This window comes from Limanda limanda, chromosome 9 (assembly GCF_963576545.1).
Source record: "Limanda limanda chromosome 9, fLimLim1.1, whole genome shotgun sequence".
NCBI lineage: Eukaryota > Metazoa > Chordata > Actinopteri > Pleuronectiformes > Pleuronectidae > Limanda > Limanda limanda.
The window spans coordinates 8,772,083-8,799,396 of NC_083644.1; the positions used below are offsets into that span (position 1 = coordinate 8,772,083).

At 39.9% G+C, this 27,314-nt stretch overlaps 1 protein-coding gene across 2 annotated transcripts; it reads left to right on the top strand.

Annotated features, from left to right (window-relative positions):
• The first annotated feature begins 3,594 nt into the window (after positions 1 to 3,594).
• On the top strand, positions 3,595 to 26,758 carry acsbg2 (acyl-CoA synthetase bubblegum family member 2). Of its 2 annotated transcripts, none has more exons than XM_061078010.1 (15): positions 3,595 to 3,639; positions 13,897 to 14,026; positions 14,482 to 14,588; positions 15,733 to 16,007; positions 17,039 to 17,127; positions 18,974 to 19,094; positions 19,182 to 19,262; positions 19,790 to 19,939; positions 21,000 to 21,176; positions 21,815 to 21,996; positions 22,593 to 22,835; positions 22,947 to 23,164; positions 23,288 to 23,427; positions 24,140 to 24,386; positions 25,073 to 26,758. In XM_061078010.1, the coding sequence occupies exons 2-15, from the start codon at positions 13,902 to 13,904 to the stop codon at positions 25,189 to 25,191; spliced, it is 2,274 nt and encodes a 757-aa protein (XP_060933993.1). In that variant the 5' UTR covers positions 3,595 to 3,639; positions 13,897 to 13,901; the 3' UTR covers positions 25,192 to 26,758. The 2 variants fall into 2 exon arrangements, with proteins under 2 accessions (XP_060933993.1, XP_060933992.1); XM_061078009.1 differs by lacking the exon at positions 3,595 to 3,639 and adding an exon at positions 8,534 to 8,663.
• Positions 26,759 to 27,314: the final 556 nt, after the last annotated feature.

The following is a 27,314-nucleotide window of genomic DNA, read 5'->3' on the forward strand; positions in this document are numbered from 1 at the left end:
AAGGTGCAGTGGCAAGATGATGGTAAAGTACTGATGATATGATGGTAATGTTATTGTTACACAGTATATAAAAATAGCACAGTATATATAGTATATAATATAACATAATATTTATTTATATATGATAGCAATTTCACCAATATAATAGCAGTATATAGTAATAATGGCAGCAGCAACAGTATTTATAATAATAATAATAATAGTAAAATAATAATAATATTATATTACTATAATATTATTATTAGTTTATAGTTGCACAAACACTCCACAGCAAATCCATGGTATGTGTAAACCTGCTTGGCAATAAAACCCGATTTTGATTATCATTACTATGTTATTATTTGGTGCTTACAATTTAACTGAATTAAATACCTTTTATTTTAGGTCATTTATGTTTTGCCATGGGTTTTTAGAAGCACTTTGTAGTCTTGTTTAGATGAGTCCTATACAACCAATGTTATTATACTATTATAGTAGTAGTAGTAGTAGTAGTAGTAATAGTAGTAATAGTAGTAGCAGTAGTAGTAGTAGTAGTAGTAGTAGTAGTAATAGTAGTAGTGGGAACTGTTGAGTTTCTCTTTGAATGTTAAGATCTATACCTTATACTGTTATGATTTGATGCTTAAAATTGCACTGAATTCCATACCTTTTATTTTAATATATCCATTTTTGCCCGGGATTTTGTGAAGCACTCTGTAACCTTGTTAAGATGAGTGCTATACAAATACAGTTATAGTAGTAATAGTACACTCTAGTGTGTCACTATATAGATAAATATTAGATATACTAGAACCGAATATGTACCATCATGAGCCCACTTACCTGTCAGGAGGCTCGAGGGACAAAAATGTTTTGTTGGTGTTGCTGTACAATTTGGTCACAATATAAACACATTTTTATTCATTTATAGTGGAATTTTATTAAAATTTTTTAAATGTAATCACCTCAGATTCTTAAAAATAAGCCCATTATATGTACATTTTCTTTTAAAATACTACAAGTCTTGCATCTGGCCTTGTTTCCTACATTTCAGATCTGTAACACATGGTGGCAGTATGTGTCCGTATTGTAACACAACATAGTCTCCATCGCATTCACTTTAAAACAACTTAAATCATATCTCCCTCTCTAACAAGATTAAAATACTCTATAAAGTTTAATTTAAATTGTAGGATCCAGATCTTGATTTTTCTTTCTTTTGGTGGAGCATTTCTTTAAACCAACATAAAATATTTATTAGTTAATTCAAAAAATATACGATCAGAATTTTAAAGTATGATTTCTGCCTGGCTTTGGGTTGAGGGGATGGTTGTATTGAGTGTTTATATTCATTATAGACTCTGGCCTCAAATAGTTGAATTGTATTATTCTACCTTGTTGTAGCTAATATATATGTTTATTCGTGATTTAGTCAGTGGGAAAAATATTTCCTGCAGACATCATGTGTGTCTATGTTGATTCGTTCACTCTTGTGGGTCTTTTCACTTATTATATATATTTTAGTAGTAACAAATAGTTGTAATAGTAATAAATAATACAAAATAAATACTGACCGAAATGCTTCTGTTTTTCCTTAAGCAGTGGTGGGAAGTAACAAAGTAGAAATACTTCATGACTGTACTTAAGTAGATTTTTCACATATCTGTACTTTACTTGAGTATTTATTTTCCTGACGACTTTTTACTTTTACTTGCTACATTTGAGCACAAATATCTGTACTTTCTACTTCTTACATTCTCAAAATGGCTCGTTACTTGAGCAGTGGAGGTTGGCGCAACGTGCACCTTTACGCACGGCGCACCTCTCTCTCGCTCTCTCACTCCTGCAGGAGCTCGGTTCAGTCTTTATTATTAGGGCCCGAGCACTGACAGGCACTGACAGACATGAGGCCCTATTGAAATTCTAAGGATTATTATTCAGGCAAATGAATTGGCTTTTTGAGGCCTTTTATTAGGTGACTTTATACGATTTTTTTGAAGGTATTCCTTTTTCGATTCACATTCGTTTTCCCTTTCCTGCTTCGTGTCAACATCTGCACATAAATACATAGCTCGAAGCAGCAAGTGGTTAACTTTTCTTAAAGAAAATATTGGAAGTAGTTGGTTTAAACAAAAACTGTTGGCAAATAGACTATCATTAGTTGGCCGTGTCTACTTAGTCTTACACGTCCACGCAAAGAAAACAAACAGATTTAAAACAAGTCAAGATGGAAAAACAAACAACACGACCAATTATATAAGCAAACGTAAAAACAACTTTCAGCCAACACAACCAAAAACAAACAATGTGTCGTGGACTACTGCATATTCACGCACACAATTCAGGTTTTTTTGGACCTCGCCAAATGGAACCCTGGGTAATCAGGCCCAGTTTTCCACTCATTATAATGCCAATGTAATTTGTGCAAAGATTTTATATATCTATATATTGCCAATTCCAATCCTTAGTCGCCCTTTGTGCTGACTCAACACAACTTAGAAGATGTTGAGTCTTAATATTTGTATTGTACAAACTGGCTAATGTATACAACTTCAAGCAGGGTTGTGTCTTCACTTTGTCGTCCCTACAGGCAAGATACCCTACAGGTGTATTGTCACCCTGCTGGAAACAAATGCAAACACAACCGCAGGTCCATTTAGTGAAGAGAGTCTAATGATAAATAAACAGGCTTACATATAGATGTGTGGACAAGCTGGCGGGCAGATATACAGGCAGGTATACATCCGGCAGTTACAAAATACAGCTAATAGACACAAAAGGTTAATTTGGTCTATTAGTGTTCTTAGGTAGACTCAAGAGGCACATGTTTATTCTATTGTGTTGATTCTTTGTTTTCTCTGGAAGTTCAGATGCACTTGTCCAATACTATTTTAACCTCAGCATCTCGGGTTCAAAATTTGTAAAATTATACATTATATATATAGTGTTGTTATAATTTTTCAGTCAGTTGAACTAAATCCTGAAGAGAACAATTTTGGGTTGTTTTGTGTCTCTATAGGCCTACTATAAAAGCACTTAGCATTTTTAATTTTGGTACTTGTACTTTTACTTTTGATACTTAAGTACATTTCAACACCAGATACTTTTGATACTTAAGTACATTTAATATGAGCGACTCTAAGACTTTTACTCAAGTCATTTTCTGATGGGTGACTTTTGCTTTTACCCGAGTCACTTTCAAGTAAGATATCTGTACTTTTACTCAAGTATGGCTTTCAAGTACTTTATACACCACTGTCCTTAAGACAGTTTACTTGATGTGCTATATAGCTGCTGTAAGTCAACCAACAGGAAATGTTTGCACCAGCTATTCTGTGAATTAATTAAATCAAGCAAGCAACAATACCAGCAACAAACAATGTAGCAAGTGTAAAAAATCCACTTTTACTTGTCTTAGATTATATCAATTAGAATATCTTTTGATTTTGGACAGGACATGGCGCCACCTAAGATACAAACAACCCATCTTACTGGGTAGGATAAATTGACCCAAAAAAAGTTAAGTAAGGTAAAGGGCATGAATGTCAAACCAAACCAACAGGTGGCTGCAGCAGTTGTGACAGAGCTCAGCCCACAAATGAGTTTGAATGCCAGATAAGGAAGAACTAACACATTTATCTCTCGTCACCTCTCACACAGGTAATGGAAATATGATTGTAACTCGTGTAACCTTTCTATTTAATCACAGTTATTATTAAGGTAAATCTTGTCTTATACTCTATTGTGTCTTTGGTTGTAACTCTTGATGGTTTTGTTTGTGTTGATGCATTAAAGTTAATGATTGTCCCTGTTGAAGGGAATTAAAAAGAAAACTCACTTTCTCTGAATGAAAGTTACACATGTTGATATTTTAAAGGATGTTCCTGCTCAGTATTTTAACAACGACACTGATAACGACAACAGCTCAACACTTTGTTTCCAGTTCTTTGATAGTTCTTATTCCTTCATACATCATTGTGTCTGCAGCAGTTTAGCAGAGTGAGCTCCTGCTCCTCAACTAGCTTCCTCTCTAAAGTCTATATAGAAAATTACAGACATTCTCAATCCATAATCTGCGTGGTATAAGTTTGTAATACCGTACTGGGTGGTTACATTTAAACGAATCTTAATTTTTCTGAATTTAAAACCAAGACAAGATTTATCGACAGCATTTTCCATGAGTCTTCACCATTATCGAGGAGTCAAAGCCTTCTGGGAGCTGTAGTTTTTCAATGCTAAAATTTTTTGGGGAAAACTGGAAAAACTGGAGAATAAGCAGCAGAAAAAGAAAAAAAAATACCCAAGTAGTCAAATTGTACTTAAGAAATTGATTTCAGTAAATGTACTACAAGACATTGAATTCAGTATTCAAATTATTATAAATTACAAATTATAATAATAGTATTTGGATTGACTTTGATTTTTCATTAGTCATCAGAGTACAGAATTTTTAAATGTATTCATCACTAAGCTTAATCACATAGCAGGGCGGCCACAGACAAAAACTATATGACTGGGTTGTATGACATGGTTTATGTACACACCGTGGAACTGTGTCTTTCATCAATTCTTTCATATTTTAACAATCAATATTTGCCTATAGTATTTATTTTTTAGAAATCTGTATTTGTATTTAGGCATCTTTTTAGTCAAACTCATGTTAATATGCAGACAGACAATAAGTGACATTACACAGTAAGTATTTTGTTATTTTGGCCAAACATAATCCACTTTTGTCATTAATAACATTTAACACCAAGACATTTGTTAAAAGACTACCTTTATATTTGAGTCAAATGTGTAATTAGTAACATCCCATGTGTAAACATCAAGTCATTTAATCGATTCAACTCAATATTCCACCAAAAGGTTCTGCATCACAGCGCCGCCTCCGCTGAGCATGGTACAGGAGAGGAAGTCATTGAACGGCAGTAACCTCAGTGCAGCATGCATCAGCACTAAACACATTCTGCAGCAGCAGCTCAGCGTGTACGCATGAGCACAACGCATCAGCCGACCTCTGGTGGTCATGTGACACTGTGGTGTGGTGGCTCTGCGTTTTCGTCTCTCATGGCAATTGGCTGAGAGAAATCTTTCTATAGAAGCAGTGATGGCACACATTTGGGGAGGTCCTGTGTACACAAGTGAGCTAAGCTGCATGAAAATAAGTATATGATCATGACTAAAAATGATCACAGGCACATTTATTTCACCATCCTCAGGCATAGGTGGAATATATTATTCTCTGAATATATTCTTGTCTGAGAAATGTGTGTGCACATCCTGTTTCCTCTACTTGAACTACCTGACCTCTTGAGCAGTCGCAGCAGCAGATACAGTGTGAGACCTTTTATATATATATATATATATATAAATGCCAAGTGAAGGTCGCTTACAGCAGGTTAAAGCTCAGACGGAAATATCCTCATACGTCCCTCACATTTATATGCACGTTTACAACAGGCCCTAACAGCCTTGTCTTGTCTGTTTTTATTACTTTATAGTTATATACATGTACAATGTTTGCATACTGCAACTTTTTTTATTATGGGTTGAGTTGAAAGTTCCTACTGCATTTGTTCCCTCTCCATAGCTTCTGTCTTGGTGTCTGCACCCTGTTTATCAGGTCCCTGTTCAGAAGAACTAGAAGTACGGGCTTGTCAGGTTGTGTGTGTGGTTTGGCTGACAACCTATTTTTCACTTGACTGGGCTTAAAATAAGTTTGCAAGCAATGTTTTGAGCTTTTAAGAAACTCTGACTATCAGCAGAAGCTTGTTTGGATATCTTTTATATTTCTGTGATGCAGTCAGCAATACTTTTGTATTTTGTATGAGCTTCATGATCGATTAAACAAGAATATTATTTTTCAGTGTTTATAAAATATTCAGTAGAGCACTGAACTACAAATGAAGGCAAACCTACACTATTGTACAAATAGTGTCCAGTATACGTGTCATGAAACTGAAATATAACAGTATAAACGAGCTGCAACAATTAATTTATTGAATAAATATATCGCAAATACAAAATAATTATTATTTTGCAGCCTCACTGGTTCAACTCTTATGGAAGATATAAAGAAGAAGTAAGATGGGTGTGAAATATATTTTAATTATGTAAGTATAATTTCAGCCAGTGGTAAGTCATAAAGTGGAGCCAGTGCAGCTGCTCTTGGTATCTTGCCTCAGAAACCTTGTTCGATAGTAACCTCAGTCAGAATAGCTGTGTGTATGTGTGTGTGTGTGAGTGTGTGTGTGTGTGTGTGTGTGTGTGTGTGTGTGTGTGTGTGTGTGTGTGTGTGTGTGTGTGTGTGTGCGAGTATCTCTGTAGGGGGATGGGCTTGAGCATCATCAGTCAAGAGGGACTGTGTGTGTGTCTCCAGGTGCTCCCTCAGAATGAACGAAGCAATCTTTTGCACTGGTTCTTTGCCGGCTCGATACATGTCATATTTACATCGGTTTGTACCGCTTCACCCCAGGAGTCCAACATGGTTGCCAGCTTTCATCTTCTCTCTCCCACTCAGCCTTTATATGTTATCCAAGTGAATGCCAACCATATAAAATCAGAGGTGGGGAACCACCGCCCTCGAGGTCTTAAACATCCCACAAGACAAATTTGTTCCAGCTTGTGATGCAAATCACAAATACAAAATATAAATTCTTTTGACTGAGGTAATTATTTCAATGATGAAAGAAAATGACATAATTTCGACTGCCTGTAAAAGAAAAATATATGCAGAATTTCATGCTTTCCAAAGTAAATACACAAAGTATTATTTATTTGTAATAATATTAGGTAACATATTATAACAATTTGCACGGACAAATGTGCCTGGACAATACTCTTTAGTTGAGTTTCTGTACCTTAGGTACTGCTCTAACAAGACCACGTTCTGTCAGACACAATGACACACAAGGGAGAATTTGTGAAGGAGTGCTGTGTATTTTGGGCTTAACCCTTTGATACACAAGCGATGTAAACCCTTACTAATGCACAACATGTGTCAAAAATCACCAATATTAATTTCCTGTGTTATTTCATGCATGGCTGGGTTTTTCATTGCTATATTTTTTTTATAGCTTATTTTCCGTTCTGCATTTGCAGAAGCCTCCTATAATGACTTTGAAGACTCACCTACAATATCATCTTTTGATGACATAGATGACCCATCTTGCCATTAAAGGAGCCTTTCTATATCTGGGAGAGCTAGATTCCAAGACACACTAACAACTCCAGCTGGATTTTGTAGAACATAGTCTTCGTCCTGAGCATCAGAGATTTTTTTCAAGATCAAGAATTGCTCCTCATTTTCCTCCTCCTGTTCACCATGCAGCATCTTAATGACCCTGTCAACCGTAAGTCTGAAATGACTCCAAACAGCCATACTAATACTCATGGATAAAGAAAATCAAAAGCATATTTTAAAATTCATACTAATCAGTCTATTAATTATAAACTGTTATATTTCGAGTTTAATTTTTTTGATCTAGCCATGGTTAGCTAGAAAGAAAAGAAGCTATCTAGCTAACAGCTGGTTAGCATAGTACACATTTCTCTTTTGCAATAATAATGGATTGTAAAAAAAGACTTACATGCATCAGATGTGCATGCTAATAGTGTCTGTCAATCACCTGGTACTTAAAATATTTGTAATGTCAACATCTCTATTCGCACATACTTCTTTACGCTGACAGCTCGAGTTCTGCTGACTCGACGGTCATCTCACTGCAGTGAACTTATTCTTGACCTTTTGTTTTTGTTACGCTCATGTGTGTGACACTGTGTGCTTTTTGTGACACTGGATGCCTAAATTTCCTGTCTGTCTGTCTATCTATCTGTGTATTTATCTGTCTTTCTTTCTATCTATCTATCTACCTATCTATCTATCTATCTATCTGTCTGTCTGTCTGTCTGTCTGTCTGTGTATTTATCTATCTGTCTATCTATCTGTGTATTTATCTATCTATTTATTTGTCTATCTATCTATCTATCTATCTATCTATCTATCTATCTATCTATCTATCTATCTATCTATCTATCTATCTATCTATCTATCTATCTATCTATCTATCTATCTATCTATCTATCTATCTATCTATCTATCTATCTATCTCTGTGTATTTGTCTATCTGTGTGTGTATCTATCTGTGTGTGTATCTATATCTCTCTCTCTCTCTCTCTAATGCTCTCTCCTGTTTAACACCATCACAACATGTCAGTGTCTTTGTGAGTCTTCAGCCTAAAAGGTGCGTAACGACCAAAACTACAAAACTCGAAATACTCGACGATCTTCGATTCAAACAATCAGCCGAGCAGCGCGTCACACAGCCACTTCCGCAATCCCCGCCACTCCCTTATATGGAAGACGTATCTTGTGGTGTGAGCGATTTCAGCCAATCAGGCGTCTCCAGGACGGCGGGGGGGAAGCGGGGAGGAGGGAGGAGGGAGGAAGAGCGGGGAGAAGTCTGGGTGTGGCTCTTTTTTTAAAGGGGCGGGGCTACGCGAGCCGGCTGCTGTTTGAAAAAATGAATGACACGCATCCGGTGTAGTATCTCTCTACACGCACACAGAGAGAGAGAGCTAGGGTTAAACTGAAGACACAACGTCAAAGAGACACGTTAGACAAGTGGACAAGAGAGACAAACTGTCCCGGGGAATCCAGAGGAAGCGTCCAGCGATGCAGTGTGAGTACTTCACCTCCATTCTCACCTTCTCTCTGTTTCTGGACGGAATTCATTCAACTTCCAGTGACGTCTCGTTAAGTGACGATTCCCTGAAAACCTCGTTAGTTGATATCAGTTATTAATTCTCTGGTGTCGATTCCTTTAGTCTGATTTACAAGGTTTAACAATTTGACTCCACAGCTGCCTGACGTGGATTTTTTTTTCTTTTACCATAATGCAAATCTCATTTCTCCAGCTTCGTGATGATGATGATGATTCAGTTTGATTTCAACAGATTGTGTAATGTTAGTGATGTGAAATGACTCAAGTCTGCTCCATTAAATATGCTGGTGTCTTGCTGGTGTCTGGGGTGGAACCCATTCCCTCCTGCAGATGCTGAATTGGCCAGATGTGGTCTTAATGTTACACAGCTGTTTTAAAAAAGGACCCATGATGTGGTTCTGAATGAGCTGAATTGACTGATACATGTTACAGAATTGGATGAGATATGTTGTGTGTGCACTGGGAGGATGCTCCACTGGGTGATGGAGCTGCAGACCACAGGGATCCTGCAGTGGATTGATTGATTGATTGATTGATTTAGTGGATTGATGAGATTCAGGTGATCTCTTGGTTTTGGGTGAACATGGAGCATTCAAGAGGAGCAGGTTGTTTGACCTGAAGAGAGAGAGAGAGAGCAGAGAGAACTGAAAGCTTGGGTGGGTGGGGTGGGTGGGTGGGGTCCTGTGTGTGTTTTTAACAGAGGATTAACCTCACACAAGTTTGCAGGCATGGGGGTCTTTTGTTTTGGGGAGAGTCCCTCCACTGTATTTACTCTCTGGTCTGTGCGTTGTGATCATTCCTCTGGTTTATTTATTCACAGGACACGTCTGTCTCCTTCAGTAATAATCAGCCGTGAAGCACGAGACGGGTTTAAAGTCTCATGTTTCCAAACCGTTGTGAATGGAGCAGCTGGTGCTATGACCAACTCTGCTCCACTTTCCTAATCCCCCCCCCACATGGCATGGAGGCAGTAGTGATGTCAGTTTGCGCAGTGCTGCCGAGTCCATCAGATAAATCAGCCCTGGCACGAGTTGTGTGGCCACATTATAAGGTGCAAACACTGCGTCCTGTCTTTTTAGGGCTGGAGGGAATATCAGGGAATTTGCTCCGGAGCTGAGCATGAAATGATCAACAGAAAAGTAATCTATTAGTTTTTGGATTTGGAATTTTTCAAGCGATAATTGTGGAGAAAAATTCAGCTCTTCTCTGCATCATCCAGGTTCTGAAATAAGAGAATTAGCTCGTGTTCTGTGTCCGTATTGTTTTAATCTCAATATCTTTATGTGCTGTACTCGAGATCAAACAGAATAAGACATGGAGTTGTCATGGTAACCTTCTCACAATTACTCTTGACATTTCATTGGCTGAATAATTAAAGGGCCGGTGTGTAAGATTTAGGTGAAAGGGAACTATTGGCCCGGAATTAATAATATAGAACAATCCTTGTGATGTTTCCTCACCTAAATTGTATGAATTGTTGTTTCTTTACCTCAGATTGAGCCTTAATGTTTACATCTGTGGCGGGTCTTCTCTACGGAGGCCGCCATGTTTTTTATAGAAGCCCAGACTGGACAAAGTAAACACCTTAAGTGTTTTTACGACAACTGAAGGCTACTATAGGTTCTCTTTCATGTTTGTAAGGCAGGGGAAAGTGAGTGGTATTCCGCTGCTCCACACGAGATCTAAATCCTACAAACTGAACATTTAATTAATTAAATAATCTTTGGATGTAGCTGCACAGACTTTTAACAACTGCTCAATTAATCCATTAGTCATCCAACAGAAAAATGACACTGTAGTGAAATTAGACATTTGAAGACCTCATCTGTGATTGCAAATTCTCAAATTGTCAAAAAGACGGAACAAATATTGATGATCTGAAAAAATAATTGGTTGGTTAATGACAATAATTGTTTGACACTCCCCATACTTCCAAGACACCGGCTTTCAGTTGTTCAGCTATAAGGGGAAAACCCACAATTATATCCTATGAGTGATATCAGCATTGGAAGAAATGAAATCTGAAAGTGATACTTGTGTACTTTCCGTACATGTTGTTATTTTTAGGCGGTTGGTGAAAAGAGCAATAAGATTCAATGACCAACAACTGATGTAACAAGACATATCACTGCCTGACGAGAAGTAGGAGGGGGGGACACCAGAGCTAAATCAGTGGTGTGCATCTCCCCCCCCCCCCCTTTTTAATTTGAGATCCGAACGTGATGATTCATGAGATGTTTGCTCATCGGAACAAAATGGAACACTGTTTTGAAAGGAAGACGAGACAAAGATAGATAGATAAATAGATAGATAGATAGATAGATTACTTTATTCATCCCCGAAGAGAAATTAGGTCGTCATAGCAGCCGGTATATTTGAATACAATAAAATACAGAGGTAGAAAGAATAAAAACAGAAACACAAGATAAATAGGTAGATAAGGTGCAGTGGCAAAATGATGGTTATAGTACTGATGATATGATGGTAATGTTATTGTTAGACAGTATATAAAAATAGTACAATATATATAGTATATAATATAACATAATATATGTTTATATATGATAGTAATTATACCAATATAATAGCAGTATATAGTAATAATGGCAGCAACAGTATATATAATAATAATAGTAAATATAATAATAATAATAATATGTACACATGTATAAATATGTGTATATAGACTTATATATACAAATAATATACAAAGAGTATGATATAATATGATATGATATATAGTAGAGGTATAAATATAAGTATTTGACTATACAATAGATAATATAATATACTATGAGTGTAAGAATATGTAGACAGAGTGTGCAAAAGACAATATTATTGTATAAAATGATTTATAATATCAATATGGTTTATAATAACACATATCACATATGATGTGAAGTAAGTGTTCCAGTATTTGGAACACTTATAATGTGAAAAGTGAAAATGGGGCCGGCAAGAAATAGCCTCGGGGACTTTTTACGGTCTGATGCTGGAGACCGTGAACATCCTCGGAGCGAACGAGTGACTGAACCTTTTCTCAGGCTCAGCGTCACGCCCCCCCACCCGCACCCCCCACCACCACCAGCCCGAGACCAAAACAATGACACAGCCGAAACCAGTAAGGCAGCGGGGGATGTTTAATGTCCACCCATCAGACCCCAGTTCATACCAGATCTGCCCTCCACCCTCAACTCTTCCATTGAACACTATCAGTCCAGCAGCCGTCCAGCAGCTGTCTCACTGAGGAATCTGCAGCTGCATTGGAACGATGAGGCAAAAAAATAAAATGGCAGCGCGTCCATGTGAGCGGCGTGGCCGAGCTGGCCCGGTGACATCTGTCTCCTCGGCTCAGAGACCTCCCAGGCCTCTGCTGTAATCAGCAACCAGCTGAAGCCTCCTCAGGGTCAGCTGGCCGCTCGCCACATGACCAGAGGAGGATTGATTTTCTTTTACAGCAGTGACGACGGGTTGGGGTCAGCTCTGAGAGGATGACCTCCGATCCCCGTGAGTCCAGAATGTCAGAAATGCTCGTAATTCCACTCCTGCCACTTTAAAAACACACAGAGTCGTCCATTCAACCTGTTTTTGTAATTGTTTTGGAATGTTTTTCAGTAAATTCCCTTCAAACTTTAAAGCGTGACGTGGAAATATTTCCCCATCCTGCCCTCTGACCTCTCTGGAGCCTGTTTCTTTTGACTTGTCCGATTGTCCCCTGACACGTGGGACACGCTCTGCTGCTACAATAGGCAGACGAAGCTGCTGGTATGTGTTTTCAGCACCCTTAGATAAACAGGCCAGACCAAAGAGGAGGGTGCAGGCCACAGCAGAGGCTGAAATGAGAGGGGGAGCGAGGGAGTGTCACGGAGGTGTGGGTTTGACGGTGGTCGGGTTGGTAGTGGTTTATCGTTCAGGAGGCTTTGACGTGGTTCCTGTGACGAGGTAATGGAAACGCAGAGGTGGACTCTGATGTGCTGATCGTCTTTTATGTGCTGACGGAACATTTATAGATATAACATGTGAGAAATCTTTATTGAAATGTCTAAAAAACGACCAGACCGTGGTACCATATTGTGTTGACTGCCAACATCGTCAGCCCATAGAAATGTCATGAAAAAAATGGAATAGACGTAGAGTAGCGAGGGTCAGTGGAATGTCGTACGGCGAGAGTATTTTTTCTATTGAAAATGCCGGGCGGGTTCTGTGGGTGCTTGTTGAACTTCAGCTACTTTGGATTGAGAGTGACTACCAATTTTACAGTGGTTTTATAATGAAATAATGCACAATTATTTTCTGTACAGTTTTTTTTTTATCCACAATGTTTCCAACAAAGAAATCCCCAATTTTCATTTAACTGCTTCTTATCTGCTTCACTCGTGGCTTTGCTCTGTTTAGAACAAACAACACACGAGGAGGGGAAAACACACTTCTAGCCTGTCGACTGTTCAATGATCATCATTGGTCATTTCCGTTCGCTTGGTAACGGGAATAAATCTTTAATCTATTTCCTCATCTCTATGCTCTTGTACCAAAGCTTTGGTGTCACAATCAGATTCATTTCTCTTTATCCTCGTGGCGCTCCTTCAATTTCGAGAGCGCGGAGCAATGGACCCATTTCCTTTCAAAGCACCGATCTAAAATTCAGTATCGAGAAACCGTGTTATCTGTAAACGTCCCACCGCTCCAGCTCTTATCCCCACTCTGTTGCCACACAACCACATTTAGTCAACAGAGCCGTTGTACTATTGGCAAAAACAAATATTTATCCAGCAGCTGATGGAGGAAGCTGTAAAGATTTATTGTCAGAATCAGTAACCGAGATGGATGTGTAACCCCAAACTACGGATGCTAAAAAAAGTCCTGTGACCTGTGGCCTACAACACTCATGTGTGAGAACTACAAGCTGCTGGCTGTCACACCCTGGTGCAACTTACCGTCTCACAATTAGACTAGTACAGCTATCCTCACTCTGGTTTTTATAAGTCAGAGGGTACCTTCTCAAACAAGGCTCGAATCGACCTCTAAAACTCAATAAACAACTTTCAATATTACATCCTTATCTGATCGTGAAGGTTCATATATAGAAAACATCGGATGTAAGCATGATGCAGAGTTTCCTTCTTGACAAGGTTCCTGACGAGATGCTCTCGTCCAATGTAGCTAACGAACCCCGTCGCTCTTTTTCTTTCAGTGACCATGTGTGAGCCCGCCACCGACGCCGTGGCGATGGAGCCCCCCCGAGCGGACGGCTTCCTGGAGTCGCCCTGTGGCGTAGGAGACAGTGCGCCCTCCCTAGATGACGTCATCGCAGATACAACCAAGTACGTCCGCATAAATTATTGCTTAATATTAGAAATTATTCAAATTAAACATTGTGAGAAGACGGAAATGTACCTTCATTAGATGTTAGGTATCTAGTGCAATTTCCGTTTTGTATGTGATAATATTCCTGTCAGTCATTCTAATGTTTTTTAATCACTTCTGTGTTATCCATGAGGGTTAAATTTTGTTTTATAACAGTATAAACTTTATTTTCCAAACTCCTTTTTAGTGTTTTAAAAGACCTACATTGAAGCTGAGGACATAATATGAACTGTCAAAAAGATGAAGATGTGTTTATCAATGTGGTGAAACACACTTTTCCCTTATTACCTGCTGCAAGGTCAGGTTGTTGTTTTTTCTTGCCTCTGATTAGACGTGGCAGGAAACCTTGGGGGATTCATTCTCCAATGTTGTTAAGTGACATGTCCCCCCCCCTCTCCCCAATTGTTTTTAGTGAGTCTTCAGAGGAAGAGTCCACAGGGGACAGGGACGAGGAGGTTGGTGCCAGCAGCACTAAGACGACAGAGGTCCCAGCTGAACAGGCCACAAACACACAAACAGGTGAAGGAAACTTATATAATAGAATTACGTGTCTGTAGCTGGATGGGATCACGTTAGGTAAAGTCTGTGTCGGCTCTGGTTGCTGAACTCTAGCACTAGCGATCATGTTCTTCCTGAGGAAACCGCCCAAACAGAAGCGAAACAACTCCGCATTCTCTGGCAGAAAAAGCTTGACTTTCCTTTTCCTGCCATTAAACATTCCTTCCTGCCTCCGTCACTGAGAGAAAAGTCCCCGGTTGCATGTTGGTTGCACTTTGAAAAGTTCAGCGTGGAGTGTGGCCACGTAATTACAAAGTCAAATAGGGTAAAAATAAAAACACTGCTGCACATGTCTGCTGCTGGTTTTCCATATTAAACATTAACCGGCCGCTCGGCTATCAAAACAATCCCTGTTCTGATAATTAGCTTCTTGTGTTTGATCATAAATCCGCTATCATGTAGTTCCTCTGTCCACAATATGACCCCATCGTATATTAATATCCTGCTGGCTGTTTGGTTAGTGGCACATCCTCCTTTCGGGTTTTAAAAACACAACATGAACAAAGAGACTCGACAAACATTCTCCCATTTATTACAAATGTTATCTTTGTAACTCTGGACGTAGATACTGACTGTGTGATTGTACTCGTCAAAAAATGAGATGGGATAAGGAGAGAAACCACTTGGCAGACAATCCGAAAGAAGTGAGCAGCTGTGGCGAGTGGTTGAACTTTAGAAGTTTGACTCGGCAACGTGTGGGTCGGACACTGGATCTGCTGTCTGGGCTCAGATCAGATCTGCTCATTGGTCCCTAGTCTTGAATAAAACCAAGAGACCACTACAAGATTATCAGTTTTCGCGGTTTTATTATTTACAGATATGAGTTAAAATAAAATGAAAACTTTTGTTCTATTCTTTACAACATTCTCCTTCCAAAATCTAAAGTCAACGGACACTGGAAAATAACTGCCACACAAATCTGACTCTGCAAATTTAAGACAATTCTGGGCTGGTGTCCACTCTGATGTGACTACCAAGGGTGTTAGGGGAAATCCGGGTGGAGATGAGGAGACTAACAGATGCAGACGAGTGAAAAGATGAGTCACGAAGCTTTTGAACGAACATTTGCTAATTTCTCTGAATTTGCTTTACTCACACATTGCAGTGAGCGCCCAGCGCCCGACCTCCCTGTCGGTGGCGGCAGCGGAAGCAGAGCTCGGCCTGTGGACCGCCCAGGGGGACGCAGAGGTCAAGCTGAGGATGGGCGACTCGGGCCTGGCTGCCGAGACCCCGCTGACCGTGGACCAGATGTTCACCTCGGCTGTGGAGCGTTTCGGTGACAGCACGGCTCTGAGCTGGAAGGAGGGCGGGCAGAAGAAGAGCCTGAACTACAAAGAGTACTACCAGTCCTGCCGCACCGCTGCCAAGAGCTTCCTCAAGGTAGGTTCTTTTTATTCAGTAATCTAGTATTGATGAAAAGATCCAAGGACATGTTATTAATTTGTTTCAATCATTCCGAACATTTCAACATCAAGTATGGAGACATTTTCTACATGATGTTGCTCAGTCGGAGAAATAGCTGAAATACATGAAACTTCTGAATTTCACAACATTTAAAGTGAATTGACGAGTATCTGCTCAGGGTATTATCTCCATTATCATGACAGTTCTCCATCAGATTTCAGTTTGGTCTGAAACGATTGACCTCTCTTGTCCTGTAACTGGTTTTGATTCCACATCAGTCCAGACAGCACACGTGAAGGCGTGAGGCTGAAGTTCAGTGAGCAGCCAGACAGTGAGGCAGCTCGGGACCGGCTCCTCATACAGGACAGAGGAGCTCATTGTTTATTGTGAAACTCAGTTTGCCAACACAGACACAGTGTCATGTACACACACACACACACAAACACACAGACACACAAATGCAGACTTTCACTCGCACGTGTCGTTCTGTACAAACTTATCCGAACCCGACTCTCTGAGATGAACTTGTGGCCTTTTACCCATCGGGAGCCAGAAGGTCATTACAGAAGGTTCATGTTGCTGTAATAAAATCTGTTTTCACATTTGCAAACCTCGACAAAGTCTCATATTAGATTCCAACCACTGTTTATAAAGATTGATGAGAAAGTTAAACGCCTCACTGTGTTTAACTCGGTATCAGTTCCTCTCGTGTACGTTGTGTATCTGCTGACACGGTAACAGCTGCTGTGGCGACGTGCTCGAGACCACGGGGAACCCTGATCTCTCCGTCCATCAGCAGATCAAATGTTTCAGGAATAAAGACAAACGCGTATAGATTGACTTCAGTGATGTATAAAAAAAACACCTCAGTTTCATAAAGCCGGGGAATTCTTCAAAAATGTTACGGTTGAAATGGAGCTCTGATATTGGATGTGTGCTATTTATCAGAGTGTTTTTAAAAACTTGATATTGTGTCTGTGCTGAAGAAGTTTTTTTTTTTTTTCTAGCTTGGTTTGGAGCGTTACCATGGCGTTGGCATCCTGGGCTTTAACTCGGCCGAGTGGTTCATTGCTGACATTGGAGCCATTTTGGCAGGGTGAGTTTCATCTCAGTGAGTTTATGAAATCATGTGCTGATGGCCTGTGTGTGTTTATGTGTGTGTGTCTGTATACACACATCTGAGTGGTGCAATCCAACACTCTAAATATGAGGTCGACAGACGGAAACACAATCTTAAGTGTCATCCAGTTTCGCACGTAGCCTCTTTGATTGATCACGTCTGTTTCTTCACTGAGCTGAAGGACAGCGGTGGTGGAAACTAAGTGTCTTCACTCAAGAGCAGAACTTCCTCCTTTACGTGTTTACTCGAGTCGAGGTTTGAGCCTCAAACCGAGCGCTGATCACATAACAGTGATCACAAGCCTCTCTGTAATGTAATGAAATGTAATGACTGCGAATTACGTGAATAATCCGAGGGGAAAAGAATCGTTAGCGCGGCTGCATTCAGCTGAAAGTCAACATGAAGTCAAGTCCATCAGAGAAACCAGAATCCTGCTGAGCTGCTTTTACATCACAAAACACCTCTGATGTGGCAGCAGGTTTCTCACCATGTCTGACCACTGTGAGCTTTTACATGTTCACAGCTAGAAACTGAAGTTTCACCAGTTTGGAGCCTGGTTCTGAGAACCGGAGGAAAGTGGAGACGCAGCAGGAGGATGAGCACAATTCAATATATTGAATATGTCGCTATGACTTATGTATTAGAAAATAACTTCAGGACTTAAACCGACTTTACTTTACTTTCAGAACTATGCTCCTTTCACACAGTAGAACCCAACGTGTTTAAACATTAAACTAAACCAGTCGATGTACTCGAGCCTTTTACCGTTGACTTTGACTCCATTGTACTTAAGAGGGAAATATTATACTTTTTACTCATTTTTACATTCGACGGACAACTTAAATTACTTTTTGGTTTAATATTTGATAAAAAATGAACCACACATCAATACAAATATTAAAAAATATTCCTTATTAAAGATCTGGTTTGTGTCCTCTTATTAAAAAGCAGTGTAAAGTGTGGAAACTGCTATTCTTAAAAAAAAAAAAAAAAAGAGAGTGAGGGTACTTTAGTGAGTCAGACGATTGTCCCCCTCGTGAAACTCCTCATGGAAGTAGAACACACACATTGATACTGTGTGTGTGGATTGTAGCAACGCTCCCACGCCTTCTTACGCATGACAATCAGAATGTTTCTCAAACCACTGTCAGCTTGACAAACTGGTCCTGATGATCCACTTGAGTTTGAAACTCTCAAAGTTTGGACCAGTTCCACTTTGATCTGCTCTGTAATAGGCTCACATCTCCCTGCGGTTTCTGGGAAGCAAAAGCAAAACTGAATCGGGTCCTGCTCGTCTCGCTCTCCGTGAGAAGTCGATGCGAGGTCAAGAAGTTTCTGTTGTTGCGTAATAAGCAGGAATGAGAAACTAGAAAAAAAAAAAAGGGAGACAATATGAGAGGTTAGAGGACCGACTCTACCTGTTTTACCTAAAGTCTCCTGTCAGTGGAGGTTATTAAAAACAGTGGCACTCAGTAGAGCACGTACAATTCAATCTACTATATATTTCACACACTCCTTTTTCCAGATCCATGCCAAAGTTATAAGAGTTCTTTCTTCTTCCTTTCAAAATAAAAGTCTGGAAATCCATTCCATAGTTTCTGCATAAACCTGCTAGTTGCTGAAAACATAATGGGGATGTAAAACTCATTTTGAGATCTATTTAAATAAAGAGGACGTGCGATGGAGGCGGCTGTTTGACACCAGCTCTCACTGTTCTGCGGATTTAACCAAACATTTCCTGTTTCCTGAGCTTCATGTGAGTGCCTGTAAAAGTTAAAGGGAAACGGTGAATTTGAACTTTTGACTCTGTATTCTGTTTCAGTGGGTTTGCTGTGGGAGTCTACACCACCAACACCCCCGAAGCGTGTCAGTACGTAGCAGAAAACTGCAAAGCCAATGTGATCGTGGTGGAGAACCACAAACAGCTGCAGAAGATCCTCCAGGTAAAACAACAAACTGTCGTCCAGGGCAAATGGGCCTTGTTTATTCATCCCTGGCAGTGGGCTCTAAGATCCTTTTCTGTTTGACAGATTGAAGACCAGCTACCTCACTTGAAAGCCATTGTCCAGTACAAAGACGCACTTGAAGAGAAGAGACCAAATCTGTACACAGTGAGTAGAGCGCCCTCTGTCTATGACCTGCACACAGGGGTTACCATAGAGATATATAAAGACTAGATGTCTCGTTCGACGGTCTGGTTTGTTATATACGTCAGAGATGTAGATATGACACTGCATAAATTATTACATTTTTTAGAAAATAACATAATTAGAATGTTTTTAGAACACTGCATACTTTTGAATAATTATGTTATTTTCTAAAAAATAATTTATGCAGTGTCATAACTACATCTTTGACGTTTATAACAAACCAGACCGTTTCAATCGGTTGAAAATTGAGCAAGTTATGGTTATTTACCACTACCAACACAACGTTATGGGTGAGCGAGCAACCTCTGGCAAGATGGCCACCATGTGGTGACGTCTGGCTCCGTTGGCCGGCAACGCAGACGAGACATCTAGTCTTTATATATATCTATGGGGGTTTCACGCTGTTAATGGCCAGACCAAGCTAGGAAAGGATTTTGGTTCAAGCAGCATCGTTAGAGTGATTTACCTTCGCCCCTTGTGCTCCACAGTGGGAGGAGTTCATGGCGCTGGGACGCGATGAGCCCGACACTCCACTCGACGCCATCATCTCCAGCCAGAAGCCCAACCAATGCTGCACGCTCATCTACACCTCAGGAACCACAGGCACCCCCAAAGGAGTCATGCTGAGCCACGACAATGTAAGTTAAACGGGTGTTTTAAAGAAAAAAGAAATCTCTGTAGACACTGAAGTTTCACCAGTTTGGATCCTGGTTCTGAGAACCGGAGGAAAGTGGAGACGCAGCAGGAGGATGAGCACAAATCAATATATAAAACTGCTCGCTATGAATTATGTATAGAAAATACCTTAAGGACTTAAAAAGATTTTTAGAAATATGCTCAGTTCACACAGTAGAAAACAATGTGTTTAACCGTTAACCTTAAACTAAACCAGTAGATTTACTCGAGCCTATTTTACTCTAGACTTTGACTCCATCGTACTCAATAAAGAAATATTGTACTTTTTACTCATTTTTACCTTCACCTGAAAATTTGAGCTACTTTTTGGATTAATATTCGAAAAAAAAATAAACCACACAAAAAGAAAAATATTAGATAAAATCCCTAATTAAAGATCTGGCTTGTGTCCTTATGTTTGAACATATCACATAGTTAAATTTAATTTTAGGTTCGAAATTAACATTTGAGAGAATCCAAAAAGACAAGCCTCTATCAGAAATAAATGTATTTTATTTTCTTGGTCCTTGTTTGGAAACACTGAAATGAACCAAATTTACCAACTGTGTATAAATTTAGTTAAGCCAGCTGCAGATTCATTGATGAATCAGTATTACTCTTATATCTTATAATACATAATAATATGAGTCACAGGGGACTAATGTACTGAAGACGCTTCCTCTTTAATACATTTTGCTGATAATGCATCTTTAATTTTACTTTAGTAGGATTTAAATGCAGTAGTTTTCCTTGTAATGATGTATTTCTGCAATAATGTAGCTATTGATACTTTACTTAAGTAATCTGAAAACATTTTCCATCACAGCTTGTTCCGTTGATGCATCAGTGGAAACTGGTTTTCATGCTCATGGTTTCGTTCCATAAAGAACTCTGTGTTACATCCTAAAACACAGTGGCCACAAACTTTACATAGACCGTTTATTTCTGTGCTGATAAGAACATGTGACCTGCCGCACATTTTAGGACCCAGCGTATTAACCGCTTTCCCCCCCCCCCTTCCAGCTGACATGGACCGCGCTCTCCACCAGCCGTCACGTGCGCCTGGTGGACGCCGTGTACGCCCAGGAGCAGGTGGTCAGCTACCTGCCGCTCAGCCACATCGCGGCTCAGATGGTGGACATCTGGGTCACCATGAGGGTGGGGGGGCAGACGCACTTCGCTCAGCCAGACGCCCTCAAGGTGAGAGGCAGCATTTTCTGCTTTTACATGAACAACAACACTCAGGAGTTTCTGATATTCTTCTGTTATGTTTGTAAATAGTGAGGATCAAAATATATAAACACCTCAATAAATGAATAATTGAATTTGCACTGACAAAACCGTCAGTTTGGTGACGTTGTGACGCAACATGGGATCATTGGAGTTGTCAGGATCTTTCCCGGAATCCTCATTCACACAAGTGTTCTTTTATTGGAATTACATGATTTTCTATCTTGTGTAAAAACACGTTTGCTTTTCTGAGCTGCTGCTACTCAGGGGTGTTTATTTTCTAAGAGTCTCTTTATTTTACTCATCATCATCATCACTGCTTCACGCTCACTTACATGTGTGTAAGTGTATACGTTTGTTGTTGTTGGTGATAAGAGGCGGATTATCGAGTGTTCCAGTTAAAGTCGCGTCCTGAGGGAAGACACATGTACATGTTACACAAATTGAATAGGCTCCATTGTTTCAAACACATGTTCATGTAATATCTCTCTGAGATCCTAATGTTTCCTTATGGTGAAAGCTTTTAATTGACTTTCTCTGTGAGCTGCAAACTGAATGTGATTTTGAGTATAAAATAAACACTGTTTTTTTTATTGTGTTTTTCTCAGGGCTCTCTGGTAGAGACCTTAAAGGAGGTGCGTCCCACAGCCTTCATGGGCGTCCCTCGTGTCTGGGAAAAGATGCAGGAGAAGATGAAATCTGTCGGAGCAAAGTCGTCGACCGTGCGCAGGAAAGTGGCGGCGTGGGCCAAAGACGTCGGTCTGCAGACGAACATGACCAAGATGAGCCAGTACGTGCCTGTTGAGAAATCACAGCTGTATCTAGACAGAGTCCTGTCCGCCGGGTCGAGGAGTTCCTGGTTCCATGCTTTAGCTTTATTTTTACTGGTTGTTTTTGTTGTGTAATGTCATTTTCTAAAAGAGGCTCATAGACAGAATTTATTCCTTGAAAAAACTGACAAAAACGAAACACTGAGTTAGTTTATCTAAATATTAATGGCAGCATGGATTGTTTATATTTGTTGATCTTCACATGGCTGGAAATTTCCAAAGCAACTGAAAAGTAGATTAATTGCAATTCAATCAATATTCAACATAAATGAAAATTCAAGTATTATTTACTGTTAACAAAGCAGACCTTTTATATTTTCTCTGTGTTGGAACTTCAAAAAGTTTATTATAACCTTTCTTATTAGTTTCCTTAAAAAAAAAAAAAAAAAAAAAAAAAAAAACATTTGGGGGGAAATAATGAGAACAGATTGCTTCCATGTGATTTTTGGCTTTGTTGGCCCACAGACAGATTTCAAATGAGTGTCTGACAGAGTGCATCTCATTTACTCTCGCTTTTATTTATCTCTCTGACACACAAACCCTTTGTCCCCTTCAGAACCGGAGCAGTCGGCCGCACCACCGTCAGCTACCAAATCGCCAAAAAGCTTGTGTTCAAAAAGGTGCGCAAGGCCCTGGGCTTGGACCGCTGCAAGAAGTGTTACACGGGCGCCGCCCCCATCACCAAAGACACGCTGGAGTTCTTCCTCAGTCTGGACATCCCTCTGTACGAGCTGTACGGCATGAGCGAGAGCTCCGGGCCTCACACCATCTCCGGCTCCAATGCCTTCAGGCTCACCAGGTACGTTTTTTCCTTTCCACACGATGGGAAATGTGAGACACAGATTCGGAGGCAGATTAGGAACACGTGCTTGGAACATGTGAATGACAGAAGACTGTTTCTATCCCACAGCTGTGGCAAAGAGATCCCAGGGTGCAAGACGAAGCTGCACAAAATCGACGAGGAGGGAAATACCGAGATCTGCTTCTGGGGTCGCCACGTCTTCATGGGCTACCTCAACAAGCCCGAGGCCACGGAGGAGGCTCTGGACTCAGACGGCTGGCTGCACTCAGGCGACCTGGGCAGAACCGACCAGAACGGATTCCTCTTCATCACCGGAAGAATCAAAGGTACTGGTTTCATAATCCCTGCGAAGTCAGATGAAACTCTTAGGGGCTTATGTTCCGTCAATTAAATTCTCTCTATTGAGACTCTTTAAAACCTTGCCTGTTGTGTCTGTGTGTGATTTTCAGAGCTGATCATCACAGCAGGAGGCGAGAACATCCCCCCCGTTCCCATTGAGGATGCGGTGAAAAGGGCCGTACCGCTGATCAGCAACGCCATGCTGATCGGAGACAAGAAGAAGTTTCTGTCCATGCTGATCACCATTAAGGTAAAGCCTCCGAAACTGAGACCTGGTCAGACCACATGTCTGTTTGTCCACTTTAAACCAGGAGGGAGGTTAGAGGGCAGGGGCATGACAGCAGCAGTAATACACACAAAACACTCTTTCAAAATGTTTTGTATATTACATTTTAATTTGTAAAGTGTGTGTATATAGTCGTCATAATGATAGTTGAGTAAAAAGCACATTTACTCCAATTTATCCTCAGGTAAAAATACAATTAAATTCTGTTGAACTCTTAAATTTCGATCTGATTGTTTCTTTTTGTCTTGTCAAGCGCTGCTGTTATAATTTATCATGTTGCATTTTATATCTTATCTCACTTTAAGTGTTCTATAAAGATAAACCGTGCGTTTAATTGCACCTGATCAGAAAAATGAAGTTTATCAGATGTAACTTGTCAGCATCTGTGTCGTAGGTTTCAAAACACGATGGAGCGTTCTTTGCCTTTTTATCTGCTTTTAAACTTCACGGCTGTTAACAATGCAGAAAGAGATTTGCATCAGCAGGGGGGGAAAGAGCATAGAGCTGTTGTCTGTAGATGTTAAGATGCTGCCATCTGGTGGGCTTCGACTGTAGTTACATGTAAATTCAGCTTTCCTCCAAAAACAAAAACTATAATTTAAACACTTGAAATTGCCCAAAAAGACAATGTAGTTTGATTTTTAAATTAAACCTTTGAATCTTTCTGTCCCTGCAGTGCCAGATGAACGCTGACACAGGAGATCCAGAGGACGAGATGTCCTCCGAGGCCCTGGAAATCTGCGGGAGCTTGGGCAGCAACGCCAAGCTAGTCTCCGAGGTCGCCGGCGGCCGAGACCGGGCGATCCACACGGCCATCCAGGAGGGAATCAACCGGGTCAACGAGAAGGCCCCGTCCAACGCTCAGCGCGTCCAGAAGTGGATCATCCTGGATCGGGACTTCTCCGTCCCTGGGGGAGAGCTGGGTGAGTGGAGGTCTTGATCAGGTTGAGACCACTTTAAAATGTGTTTGTCGTGTCTCTGTGTTTTGTAGTTTTGCTCAGTGATACAGATATTAGCACGTTGTTTATAAACTACAAATAAAGGGTTATTCTCTCCTCCACCTAATCTTTAATAATGGGCAAGTTTAGGTAATTCTAGGACTTTTATATTCCTTCATATCTGTCGTACCTGGCGTTGGTCTTACATTTCCTTCATTATGGTCTTAAAAAGTCTTGAATTTAAAGGTTCAGTGTGTAGAATTCAGTGATATTGGTGAAGTGTAATGTTGCAGCTGAATACCCCTCACCTCACCCTCCCCTTCCAAACATGAGAGAGAACCTGTGGTAGCTTCAGTTCTCATAAAAACTCAAAAGGTCTTTAGTTTGTCCAGTTTGGACGAGTGTAAAAAACATGGCTGCCTCAGAGAAGAGGAGCCACTCCTGATGTAAATATAAAGTATTTAAATATAAAGGATCCATTCTAGAAAACAACAATTTGTACAATTTTAGATGAAACACACTAGTACAAAAGTTGTTTATTCAGTTTATGCCAAAGGATTCCTTTCACCTGAATCTTACACACTGTATCTTTTTAAGTGAAACTGTAGAAACCCAGCACATGAAACTAAAAGTGTTTATGAATTAATCCTTAATCCTTAATTAATCCACAGGTCCGACCATGAAGCTGAAGCGCCCGGCGGTGGTGAAGATGTACAAGGAGCAGATCGAGAACTTTTACAAGGAGCAGGCGTCAGCGACGACTCCCGACAACGCTGTGACTCCCAACTAGACCCCCCTCCCCCCCCCCAGGGAGCCGTGCTGACACACTCCACCTCATCCACACAACTTCTCCCTGTCGCCATCTTTGTTTGTTAAGTTTTGCTCTTGTGTTCATGTTTCGATTGCCTTAAGTTCTGCTCGGTTTACATGTGTGGGTGCTGTACAAAGAGAAATGAGAAGAAGCCATTTTTAAAAGAGCTTTATAATTGTTTTTTGTTATTTGAAGGTTCAATAAGCTGAATTCAACTATTTATTTGATTTGCTGACGCGATCAGCAGCGACATCCGATAGATGAAGAGGCAGCAGCTGTTTGTAGGAAGAGTTAACGGTGCTCCGAGACTTGACGAGGAAAAAAAAACAACAACTGTGTTTTTCGAGGAAGTCATTTGTGTTTCTTACGTGTTTTATTTATTTTTTCAGTTTGCCAAAGTTTACACGGGCCAAAAAAAAAATGAAGGAACATTTCTAGAAAGTAATTCATGTTCAAATTCAACAATCAAATCAAAAATGTTTACAGCCTGTTGCATGTGCTCACTGAGGGTTTCCTCTTTTCTTTGTCCGTCTGGATTCTTCCAGGAAATCAGCATTTATTTTATACGTGAGTTCAAAGAGGTTTCCTGCAGTCGTAGACATGATTTGAAATCTGACAACTCAGCATCCACGTTGTGTTTTTCATGCTGTCACATGTCATCTAAGCCATATATAACTTTCTTATCTCAGTTGTGGAGTCGAAGCGACTCGTTACAGCTTTCACGCCGCCTGGTCCAGTCGAAGTCTGTTTGTGTGTCGACCTTCTTTCTGGATTTTGTTCGATTGTAAATACCCCGCGGCCTTCATCGCCCGCATTCTCTCGCCTGTCGTTATTTATTTCATTTTCCTACTCGGTTTCTTTTCCTCCGGTTTTTGCACTTGCCCTCCGATAAAGTGCGAGAGAAGTCGAAGATGTACAGAAATTTAGCTGATTTTAGGTGTATTGGAAAAAGATGAATAAATATAGTGCATCAGTTACATTAAACTGCCCTCATTGGTCTGTTCTAATACTCAATGCAGAAAAATATATAAATGTTCAAACGCTCCAGGTTTTAACACCCTGAACACGTCTCTGATTCATGTCTATGAAGTAACTAGTATATTACAGGTATTTGTAGCAGTCTCACGGTTCATAATGAAGGCGAGTGTGGAGGTAATGTTTTGTTCAACGCAATTAAAAGTTCAGGGTAAATGTCGAGAAACGTGGGCGTGTGTGTTAACTTCTACACGAGGGAATGACGGTGATTCAGTTCCTCTGGGTGAGTGAGTTTCTTACTGTCTTTCAGCTTATTGAACATTTTCAGTGTCTAATTAAGGTTTGTTATCATTAAAAAAGAACCAAAGGTCTGATAATTACAAGTCGTTCAGTGAGAAACCACAAGAGACCCGACAGAGAACTGGATTCACCTGAACCTAAAGAGACGTCTGTGTTAGAATTATCAGGTGAACGATGAAGACGAGTGCGACACGGAGCCGTTTGTGTTCACGCTCGACAAAAATGTGAATGTTTGTGTGATCACTTATGAAATAAACTTTGATTACGCTGACGAGTTTCTGCTTTTTGAGTCTGACAACCGGTTTAATGTGAAATGTAATAAAAACAATGATAGTAATTGTATTGACCAGATAACAAGGTGCTTTACAATAAAGTAATATAAACGAATCAGAATTAATACAGTTACTAGAAATGTTAGAAAAGTAGAAATAGGAAAGTATCTAACAATTTAGAAACAATTATGAAATAATTTAAGATTTTTTCTCAGTGTATTCAAATTTTAGGTTTATCACTATTGGTTAAGATTTCACCAAAAAATAAATATTTGGAAATGTAGGAAATGCTGACATGAAACAAGGAGTGGGTAATATGGATATTTCATATTGAGTTTCTGCCTTTTATTAGCAATTAATATTGGGATCACTTTCTTAGTTCATTGATAAATTTACCTATAAACTTTCATAAATTGTTAAAAAATAAAGTTTTCCCGAGGCCCAATAATCATAAATCGTATGTTTTGTCTGACCAACAATATATGAAGCCCGTTTTTTTTTTTAATTCTCAAACAACTAAAGACATATTCACTTTTTAAGATATAATTTTATACA

Coding starts and splice junctions, on each gene's coding strand:
- acsbg2 (XM_061078009.1), top strand. Junction 19,263..19,789: donor AGAGACCAAATCTGTACACA/GTGAGTAGAGCG, acceptor TGTGCTCCACAG/TGGGAGGAGTTCATGGCGCT. Junction 21,997..22,592: donor AACATGACCAAGATGAGCCA/GTACGTGCCTGT, acceptor TGTCCCCTTCAG/AACCGGAGCAGTCGGCCGCA.